This window comes from Alexandromys fortis, unplaced genomic scaffold, assembly GCF_014885135.2.
Source record: "Alexandromys fortis isolate MF-2015 unplaced genomic scaffold, M_Fortis_MF-2015_v1.1 scaffold_502, whole genome shotgun sequence".
NCBI classification, from domain to species: domain Eukaryota; kingdom Metazoa; phylum Chordata; class Mammalia; order Rodentia; family Cricetidae; genus Alexandromys; species Alexandromys fortis.
This window is the reverse complement of record NW_026068389.1, coordinates 82,477-93,845: the sequence shown is the minus strand read 5'-3', so window position 1 is coordinate 93,845 and position 11,369 is coordinate 82,477. Positions and strand designations below refer to the sequence as shown.

Sequence of the window (11,369 nt, the reverse complement as noted above, 5' to 3'; positions counted from 1 at the left end):
GGGTGGTGGCACATTGACTTTAACCCTAGCACTCAGAACACAGAGGCCTGCATACTCTGTTAGTTCAAGCACAGCCTAGTTTACAGATCAAGTTTCAGGACAGCCAAGCTTATGCAATGAAAGACAGAAAGCTGGTAAAGACATACTTATACAAGGTGCCATGTTCCAACCCCAGTAAGCAGCAGAACCTGACAGCTTGGGACACATGGTTCTGGCTTAAGACTTAAGGATAAAAGAAAGACATTAAATCGTATTTCTGGTTAGCCTGGGCTAAAGAATCCGCTGTGATGAGCAAGATATCAGAAGTATTTAAGCAAGATATTGCTCTACTGAGTACTTAATGCTGGACGGCTAGAGCCAAAAATTTAGTTATGATTACGAGACCAGCATCACTGATGCGAAAATGTCTGGGAAGTGTTTTCTAAGAGCACAGAGAAGCTGTCTTCCAGGGGTAGCCAAGGTTGTGCCTCATGCTGGTAGATGGCGTTTGTAATGTGTCTCAACAGGTGGTATTGGTTTTTGAAGGTATTGATGGATGTAAGGCTTGGCACTGTGATAGGTCAGGAAAAGACATCACTGAAGGTGCAGTCTCATTCAATGCCCAGGACTGTAAGGGTCAGGCCAAGAGGTGCGGCACCCTGAGGAGATTCTATGAGAAATACTGGTGAAAGTGAAACCCGGTTGCAACAGAAAACCCCAGTGTTTTGGGGATGCCAGAACTGTGAGATGACCACAAAAACAGCAGTGACGTGGAATTGAGCCAGCCAGAGTCTAGAAGACTAGATATGTGTACTGCAGAGGGCAGAGTCAGTGTATTGACCCAAAGCCTATGGAAGAGTACAGAAGATCTTGAATGGATCTTAATATTGTAAGGTTGAAATTCTTTAATTAAGCAAGATGTTAGAGTTCCCAGGGTCATAGGTTACCTGCCAAGCAGAGCTGCTAATGGGGGATGAAGCCAGCACAGGAAAAAGAAGTGTGCTGCTCTCAACAAAGGCGAACAGGATGTAGACCTAGAGATCTATTTGTCGTGGAAATAGGTATCATTACATTGATTTTTTTTTCTTTATTGTTACTTGTACTTGATTCTACCCTAGTTCTCTTAGCCATCTAACTTATAGATCCTGCACATCTAGGCACTTTTCCTAGCAACCCTGGTCCTCAAGTTGGGCCAGTCATTGGTTAACCACTATATAAATCTTGAGCCACCATTTTCCTGATATATCTTCCATACACAACAAGTGTGGTCAAATATTTTGTGGATGGATTGGTTTTGTAGTCCCACCACTGAGAGCCATATGTGATTACAGAAGATGGCTAGTACAGGCTCCATATTTCTGAGTTATAGGGAGTCCTCACTATAATCACCCTCAAAGATTGCAGAGAGTTGTTATTGCATTGTTTCAACATCAACCCTTGAAAGCTTTCTTATTCTATTAATTTCTTGCTGTGTTTTCCTGCTCCATACCTCCATTTGCTTCCATGATCCTTCCTGTTCTTGCTCTAAGTACACCCACAGATCTAGTCTATTTAATCTGTTTGGGATCCATGCACCCCCTGCTACAGCCATCTTTGTCACTTACCCAATCTGGGTCTGTGGATTGTACAGTGATTAGTCTTTACTCAACAGCTAAAATCCACTTACAATGAGTACACATCATGTTTGTCTGTATAGTTTGGGTTTACTTGCTCAGAAGCAAAAAAAAACTCAAGAAGGAACACATAAGGAAATAAATTAATTGAATAAAATTTAAGATTTAAATAAAAAATTCCAAATAGATTAATCTAAACTATCTTAGAAACACTTAACTAAATGATCAATATACTTAGCCATCAATAAAATATACATCAAAAGAGCTTTTTGAATTCACCTTATACAGATCAGTATAGCTGGGTTCAAAAACACAAGGGACAACTCATCCTGGCAAAGATGTTGAGTAAGGAGAACAAAGCTGTGTAGCTTTGAGCTGGGAGAGCAAAGCTGTGTAGCCACTATGGAAACCAATATGGCAGTACCTCAGATAATTGGGAATCTATCTACCTTAAGACTCAGATAAACCACTCTGGTAGTTTGAATGTAGTAAGACCCAATAATCTCCTAGGGAGTGGCACTATTAGGTGTGGCTTTATTAGGCTGGGTTATGGCCAATCAAGTCAATATCATGATTGTTATAAGAGACTTCACACTGAAACAATTGTTTCAGCCTATGACCATCTTTGAAGTTAGACTAAATACAGTTTTTATCATGGGATGACCATGAATATTTATGGATTAGGATTAGAATGTTGTTGATCAAAGGAAAAGGTCCCAGATTAGAAGAAGTGGTTGAACACTTATCTTTCCAGGGTGCTGTTTTTTGTTGTATTTGTAGAACATTGAGTAGGAGAAATTGTTTGGATGAAATATCTTAATTGAGGATTGGATTTACATGTTTATAGCCACAACCCATTTCTGGTTATGTGTGTCCTGCTGTTATGATTTTACTGCCATTATAGATGGTATTGCTAAATGACAAAACATGCAGTTGAAGCAAATTGCTATTCACTCTTAAGCCTTTTGCTATCCTGATTTCTATTTTACTTTTTTTTCTTACTTTTGTTTTTGAAAGAGAATGTTTTTCTGTGTAGCTCTGTGTACTGAATGTAGCTCCTTAGACCATGCTTCCTCAACTCAGAAATACAAATAATCCTGGCTTCTGCACAGAGGGATTAATGGCTAAGCAGCATACATGTTTTTGGTGTGTGTGTGTGTGTGTGTGTGTGTGTGTGTCTCTGTGTGTGTGTCTGTGTTGTTTTATTGTCTGAGGAGCCTGGAATGTAGGTTTTTATACATATCAAAGATAAGTTTCTATGCTGAACTTCACCACATTTTGAAATTTGAAGTTTGGTGGAGGCTATCATTCTCTTTCCCAGGAGAGTAGTATCTATGACATTAATACCTCTGCCTTCTGAATCATTGAACTGCATTTGTGTAGCTTTCTACCTGCTTCTAAGTTTTTTTTTTTTGGTTTGAATGCTTTGAATGAATATGAGGTTCTATCTATATACAAGGGTATGTATCACATGCAAGCCTGTTCGTCGTGTTAGATCCCAAGGGGCTCCAGAACCTATGAAGTTGAAGTAATGCATAATTACAAGCCCCCTTTTAGTACTGGCAACTGTACCCACTTATATGCAAGTATAACTAGCCTCTTAATTGCTGACCCAACTCTCTTACTCTATGTTATTTATGATCATCATTTGTAGGGCTGATGTTTCCTTTGGTCCATTTGTAACTGTTTAAACATGCACTCCCTTTTATTAAGATCTGATTATGAAACAGTTTAAACTGGGCCACTGTAGATTCTAAAAGATGAATATAGAACTAAAGTGAATACAGATTTTTTTTGTAAGAACTTCAGTAAATTCTCTGATTTCTTTTTACCTTTTTTATTTGAATGATTTTTCTATGGATACTGGGTTTTATGAATTTGTAATTCTGGCTTACCTGTAACTCATTGCATAGCCTTTGGCTGACATCCAACTCAATATAATTCATCTGCTTTTACATTGATTGCTGGGATTAAAGGCAAGAGTCAATATACCCAGTTTTCCCATCACTTTTCGAGATAATCATTGTTCTTACTATTTCTGTAATTTTTTTCTCAGTAGTTTTAACTTCTTGTCTGTCTCTGTGTGTCTGTTCATTGGCATTTCTTTCTCAAGGCTGTATCCCATTTAAAGGGCCAATGAATGGCTCATATGAACCTCCTCTTCAGTTCCCTTCTAAAGTGACTGGTGATTACATTATCATGTAATATCATGGAAGAAGTATAGGAAGCAGCAGCATTATACAAATATATCATTTAAAAAGAAATATCCAATGTCAGGATCACACTTTGTTTTACTGTTGGTTGGATTATTCTAGAATTCAGTGACCTATGAGGATGTGCACATTGACTTCACCGAGGATGAGTGGATTTTGTTGAATCCTTCCCAAAAGAGTCTCTACAAAGATGTGATGCTAGAGACATATAGGAATCTCACTGCTATTGGTAAGATTGTGTACTTTCCTTCATGTTTCAAAATAAGGGGACAACTTTTGTATATTTGTGTTGAGAAAGAGTAAGAATGAGCCAAATAACTAAGGCATAATTCACTTAAGGTATTCAATTTTGTACAGTATCCTTTAATATATTATCTACTTTCTGTTCCTATATTTTAGGCTACAGTTGGGAAGACCATAATTTTGAAGAACATAGTCAACGTGCTAGAAAACATGGAAGGTAATTTTTATTTGCAACTTGGTATATATTTGTTTCTGAAGAAGTTTTAATTTGTTCTGGAAGATTTAAAGAAAAACAATAGTATAAATGAGCACAGCTTAAAGTATATTGATGATTATTGATTTCTCATAAAATCATAAGCCTCAATATGAGATAACTCATCTGAGTTTCCAAGGCATTCCTCTAAAGTCAGAAGAGAAGGAAATGATTTCTTACCTGATACCACCATTTGAATCATAGCCCCATGAGAACAATGCTGTAGAAATGCCAATCCATTTATTTTCATAACACTCAGATATTGCACAAGGAACACACATATGCACATTGAATAGATAATAAGTATATGTTTAAAACTGTCCAAAAATAGTCTGTAGTAAAATGCATGTTACTCATGTACTTGTGACTTTACCAAACTTATTGAAAGAGTTAGTTTATGAGAGTCACAAAGGCTCTTGTGGAGAAATTTTCATTCTTATACCACATTTCTGTAAAGAAGAGAAAGTCAAATTGTGTGAATTCAAGGGTCAGTTTGTCTTCCTTTAATAAGAATGTCATATGTCACATGTGAGCTTCCCAAAATGGAAAGAGGGACTGTATCTCTTTCAGAATAATGGGAAGATAGGAAAGATATTTAGTATTTCAACACTGGCTAGATTGGTTGAATGTGCTATAAGATTATATTTAATTGGTTCTCAAATATCCTTGGGAAGACATCAGCAAACTCACACTGAAGATAAGCCCTATGAGTGTTGGACTGTGTACTTACTTTTGTTTGTCTTAGTACACTTTCTTGTGGTAGGTACTGCACTACAGGAAAACATAAGAATGAAAAAGGAATGTAAGGTTATTTAAAACTGAGTTAGTCTTGTTCCTTTTAAATGTGTAAAAAAGCTCATAAAAAATGATGTTATAAATGTGGGTCATTTGACAAAAGACACTTACTGTCAAAAGTTCTTCAAAGAAACAAAACATCCCATACTGGAGGAGAGCACCACAAATGTAAAACTTAAAATCTGATTCTTCTTTACAATTAAACAAAATTATAAAATTAATTCCTACAGATATTAATATTCATCAGTGTAATATACATGGTAAAACTTTTACATGTGCCTATTATCTTTGCAGGTATGAAAGAAACCATAATGGAGAGAAAGCCTCTGAATATACTCAGTGTGATAAAGCCTTTGCATGTTATAGTCATCTTCAAAGTCATGAAAAAATTCATTCTGCAGAGAAGCCATATGATGGTATTCAATATGATGAAGCCATTGCAGGTATCAGCTGTGTCCAAATACTTAAAAGAACTCAAGCTGGGGAGAAACCCTGTGAATATAATCAGTGTGGTAAAGATTTTTCATATGTCAGTAATCTCCAAGTTCACCAAAGAACACATACTGGAGAGAAACCCTATGAATGTAATGAATGTGGTAAATACTTTTCATATGTCAGAAGTCTCCAAGTTCACCAAAGAACACATACTGGAGAGAAACCCTATGAATGTAATGAATGTGGTAAAGCCTTTACACTGAGCAATAGTCTTCGAGTACATCAAAGGACACATACTGGAGAGAAACCTTATCAATGTAATCAATGTGATAAAGCTTTTGCAAGTTATGGTGAGCTTCACAGACATATAAGAACCCATACTGGAGAGAAGCCTTTTAAATGTAAGCAATGTGATAGAGCTTTTTCAGAGCGCTGTAACCTCCAAATACACGAAAGAACACATACTGGAGAGAAACCCTATGAATGTAATTATTGTGTTAAAGCCTTTTCATGTATCAGTAATCTCCAACTTCACAAAAGAACACATACTGGAGAGAAGCCATATGAATGTAATGAATGTGGTAAAGCCTTTTCAAGTCAATGCAGTCTCCAAACACATAAAAGAACACATACTGGAGAAAGACCCTACACATGTAGTCAATGTGGTAAAGCCTTTTCAGTGAGCAGTAGTCTTCGAGTACATCAAAGGCTACATACTGGAGAGAAACCTTATCAATGTAATCAATGTGATAAAGCTTTTGTGAGTCATGGTGAGCTTCACAGTCATAAAAGAATACATACTGGAGAGAAGCCCTTTGAATGTGATCAATGTGATAAAGCTTTTTCATCGCACTCTAATCTCCAAATGCACAAAAGAACACATACTGGAGAGAAACCCTATGAATGTAATCAATGTGATAAAGCCTTCTCATGTATCAGTAGTCTCCAACTTCACATAAGAACACACACTGGAGAGAAACCATATGAATGTAATCAATGTGGTAAAGCCTTTTCACAACTCAGTACTCTAAAAACACATAAAAGACTTCATACAGGAGAGAAACCTTATAAATGTGATCAATGTGATAAAGCCTTTCCACAACTCAATAGTCTAATAGTACATAAAAGAACACATACTGGGGAGAAACCCTATGAATGTAATCAGTGTGGTAAAGCCTTTTCACAACTCAGCAATCTGAGAAAACATAAAAGTACACATACTGCAGAAAAACTCTAGGAATGTAAAGAATGTGGTAAAGACTTTTCACATCAGTGTAGTCTCAAATACATCAAAGAACCATATGTATTTGAGAGAAATACTGGATAGAAACCTTATTACTTTAATCAGTGTAGTAAAGCCTTTGCATATCATAGAAGTGTACACATTCATCTCAGAACACATGCTGAATAGAAACCTTACGATTTTAGCCAATGTGGTAGAGACTTTGTAGGTGTCATCAGGCTTTAAAATCTTGAGAAAAAATCATATTGCAAAGAAACTCTTTTTTTTCTTTTTTGTTTTTTTTGAGACAGGTTTTCTCTGTACTGTGGGAGTCTATTCTGGAACTCACTCATGCTCGAGGCTGGTCTTTAACTCAGAGAGATTTGTCTGTCTCTGTTTCCTAAGTGCTGGATTAAAAGGATGTGCCACCACAGTCAGCCTGACAAACACTTTAGGTGTAATCAGTGTGGTAAAGTTTTCCTCTTTTTGGTAGTCTTTATACAAGAATAAACTTTTAGCAGATAAGGAGTCTATTAAGTCACAATACTCTGAGGACCTGAGCAGATTCATCCTAAAGGGAATGTGACTATAAATGTTTTAGAAATATCTTCAGCCAACAAACATTTACTTACATAAGACTGGGAATAAAACCAATTTGTTCAAGCATTATGAAGTCTCTTATTTTGCACCTACAAAATTACATGGACAAATGTCATGTGAATTCAATGATAAGGTAACCCTTTCTGATTTTGCACTTTTTTTCAATTATATAAATACACTTATCTGTAGAACTTAGCACTATTTGGGAAATAACCAGGCTAGCTTCAAGATAAGCAATTATATTTTTACTTATTATAAGTGGAAACTCATGACATGAGAATGAAAATTCCAAGTTCCGCTGTGTCCTGCAAAAATAACCCAGAGAGCAAGCACCTGGTCCATCCCCATTTTTCTCCTTGGCTACAGGAAGCCATGCCTTAACTACATTCCAATTCTTAAGATGATTGATTAACAAAGCTTCCCCCATAACTTATCTAGATTTAAAATTTTGTAGATGTGTATGAGTGCCTCTTCTGTGCCTATGATAAAATAAAATCCCTAAGTCAATTAATAAAAGAGCTTAATGTGACTCTGGGTTCCAGACGGTTACATGATAACCTTGACAGTGTTGTCTCAAGAAGTGTCAGACATGACAGCTACATTGGGAAGCTAAGAACTCACATTCTCAGCCTGCAGCATGAACCAGGTGTAGGAACTTGAAATGGTGTGTGAATGTATACTCTCAGGAACAAACCCATGACATTTCTTACAGGAAGACAATAATTTCTAAATTTTCCCAAATGATGCCACTAATTGAGAATGATTAACTTCGGTAACTTCAAGTCTACATTCTTGCTTTCTGTTGCATGATCCAAATCACAATTGAGGAAAACTCTGGAAGTAAGCCTTTAAATGAGTCAACACCTGGGTTACAGAAATGAATGCTTACAAAAGGAAAATATTCATGAGTGAAAAAATGTTTAGTCAAAGATTTTATTTAATTTTGATTATGTTATTTTAGTGTGCCTTTGTGTGGGTATATGATTATTCATGCTTGCTCCCAGGAACATTATTAGACCCTTGGGTATTCCTTTTGCAGGACCACAGGAAGTTCTCAAAAACCTGACCTTCATTCTGACAATGAACTTGTCCTCGCTGCTTGTCCTCATCCAATAGCCCTGTAGATATTTTAAAGACTTTATTTTAAATCATCTTAACATCAGGTAATAGGGAAGAACTCCTGCAAAAGAAAACTCTTCTTCATGTAAACGATATGGTAAAGAATTTAGACATCACAGTGGTCTTTATTTTCCAGAAATTTTTGTTTTATATCATTTTCATCATGAAGAAGGTTACTCATTTACTAACTTCACTCAAGCCTGATGGTGGACATTTCTTTATTGCGGTTTCTGATTTGTGAGAGATATTAAAGTGTTCTATACATTTAGCAAATCTTTTCAATAAAGTTTGTTTTGTGTTCTTTGTTTTCTCTCTATGACTTTTGTACATCTCCTACGGTGCTTTCCCTTAGTGATAGGTATTTTTCTGCTGAAATATATAGAATGAGATGTCCGTTATCTAAGTGAAACATTACTTTAATATTAGGCAGTATATATTCATGCATTTTAAGTAATGGTGACTGTGAAAGGGTGGTTAAATTTTTTCCTAGTTTTTTTCATATTTTCACAAATTCCCTTGAGATGTTTTCTATCCAGTCTAGTTTTATGTCACTAATTAGTTATGAGTACATCTGAATTCATAATCATCATGGGTCAGTTTCTTGAATACAAGTCCAAGGGTACATGTTAGACCCCAACATTCACTGTTTTCTCTACATGTTTTATCAAAATTAATGTTAAAATGCATAATAGGATAGAGTATAAGAAACATTACCTCATATGTGTGTCCACAGCATCATTTTCATCAAACTGGTAGAGATGTAAAATGTGGCATAATCAGTAATCAACTGAATATTTCACAGTATAGCTTGATGTCCAGTGGATAGGTATTCATTATTTGAAGTTCTTTGCATCTTCCTGTCCCCATTAGTTATCCATTTGTCACTTCATCATGAAGTGCTTCCTTCTAAGGGAATTATCCAGAGATGCCAGCTAATGTAACATTGATGAGATTCATTTGAAAAAAGTTTCTTTTATATGTATGTGTTATATGATTATGGAATTTAGTCCTGACAGATATGTGAAAACTGTAAGACATCTTTTTGGGATGGACTCTTAGCTCTCTTCATATGGTGATCAAGATGAGGTTACCAGACTTGCACACCACACACATTTCCCACTATGTCAGCACCCTGATTAATTGAAACATTCTACCAGAAAAAAGGTGCCTTTTTTTTCAGATAGTAAACATGTTTTCATGAAGAATAGAGGAAAAACAACTTAAGTAATAAAACCTGTTTTCAATTGAAAATGATAAACTGATTTCTTTTGTTTTTTCCCTTTTTTTGTAGAGTGTGTTATCCTTAGGACGAAACACTTATTCTTAACGTTTTCTCAGAACCCCAAAGAATACCATAATATTTCTCAGTACATAAAGATTTTTGTTACTGTCTGATGGCTTTTGTTTGTCATTGTATATACCGAGTGCAAAAGTGGAGGTCATAAGAGGGAATCTGTTCCCCTTTCACTGGAGTTAAAGAGAATTGTTAGCTGTTGTGTGAGTTCTGGGAAACAAAGTCAGGCCCTGTGGCTAATCAGCCAGTTTTGTCATCTGCTGAGCCATCTATTCAGCCTAGTGAACATGTCATTATAGCAGTGAAGTGTGAATGGATGATCCTGATTTCTTCTTTGCCCCACTTCTTAGGACCCAAAAGAAATACAGTATGGACAGCATCAGTAACTAACTTAGACAAATGCACCAAGATGTCTTTGAGTCCAGATCTCCATAAAACAATGGAAGAGTTATAAAAGTTTTTCAGGAGAGAAACTGAAAACACAAGTGTCTTAAAAGTGACAGACTCTTGATGAAACCACAAACTTGAGTTTATTCCATAGTTGGTAAATAGCAATGGGATAACATAAGGATGCAGAGCAGGTGGAACCCTGCTGGAGTTTATGCTTCCTGTATGGAGAGAAAGGGAACTTGCGTGCACGAAGAATGTCTTTTCTGAATGTGATCATAGTCTGCTCTCCTGATGACTTTAAAACTTTCAGTTAGGAGACTTGAATGGTGGTGACTTCAAATGGCATGAAGATTTTTAAGAAATTCTGGTACTTCTAAAAAGTACCTTCTAAAAAAAAGTGCTAATTCTAGTCACAGGATGGCTCCCATCAAATATAATCCTTCGTTAAAGTCTACCGTCTTCCAACTATTAAAAAAAGTTTTTCTTTATCATTGATGCTTTTATAACTAATCAAGTGACTAGCACATAGTTCTGAATTTATTCTAAAGATAGTTAAACCCAGGCTCACAGAGATAAGTGCTTTTATAATGTAGTTAACTGTAACGTTCTTTTTACTCATCCTATCTTTCTTATGCCTGACTAAATGAAGCTGGAGCAATCTAAGTCAAACATGGTGGCATTGACATGTAGTCATGGAACCAAGAAAGTGGAGGCAGGAACTTCAGGATTTTTAAGTTATCTGAGATGAGAATGGTAAATAGAATGTGGAGGGAGGCACAGAGTTCCAAGGAAGACTGTGATTGGCTGAGATCAGTGTTCAGGGTGTTTGCTGGGATTAAAGGTGTGTGCCACCACTGCCTGGCCCTCAGCAGGTTTTATACATGTATTTGCACACACTTAGTCACACATGCTTAGCATGGAGGTAATTGGAAGGAAATAATTTTTGAACAGGTGAAGACAGAACAAAAATGGTGAAAGTGATATATTTTAAGTAAAATGTATGAAAATAAATTTTAAATAAAAAAGCAGCTGTAGACACAACTTATCAGCTAAGAGCACTGTCTGTTGTGAAAAAGGAAAAGGAGCCATTGCAAGAAATCATGTTTGCTAACCATCTCCTGTAACTCCAGTCCCATGGGATCTGATGCCCTTTTCTGGCCTCTTAGGTACTGTGCACAGAACATGGAAGGCAAACACCCACACACCAAAAACA

General features: G+C 36.3%; 1 protein-coding gene across 1 annotated transcript; it reads left to right on the top strand.

The window, feature by feature from the left end:
- The first annotated feature begins 480 nt into the window (after nucleotides 1–480).
- On the top strand, nucleotides 481–7,263 carry LOC126495549 (zinc finger protein 431-like). Its single transcript, XM_050133142.1, has 5 exons — nucleotides 481–525; nucleotides 3,908–4,034; nucleotides 4,205–4,265; nucleotides 5,568–5,932; nucleotides 7,247–7,263. Exons 1-5 carry the CDS (start codon nucleotides 481–483, stop codon nucleotides 7,261–7,263), a joined length of 615 nt encoding a protein of 204 aa, XP_049989099.1.
- The last annotated feature ends 4,106 nt before the right edge of the window (nucleotides 7,264–11,369 follow it).

Bases quoted from the DNA above. Each gene is read 5' to 3' on its own strand.
- LOC126495549 (XM_050133142.1), top strand. From the start codon at position 481: ATGGCGTTTGTAATGTGTCTCAACAGGTGGTATTGGTTTTTGAAG. The intron at 526-3,907 runs GTATTGATGGAT...GGATTATTCTAG, and splicing joins GGTGGTATTGGTTTTTGAAG to AATTCAGTGACCTATGAGGA. The intron at 4,266-5,567 runs GTAATTTTTATT...AATACTTAAAAG, and splicing joins CGTGCTAGAAAACATGGAAG to AACTCAAGCTGGGGAGAAAC.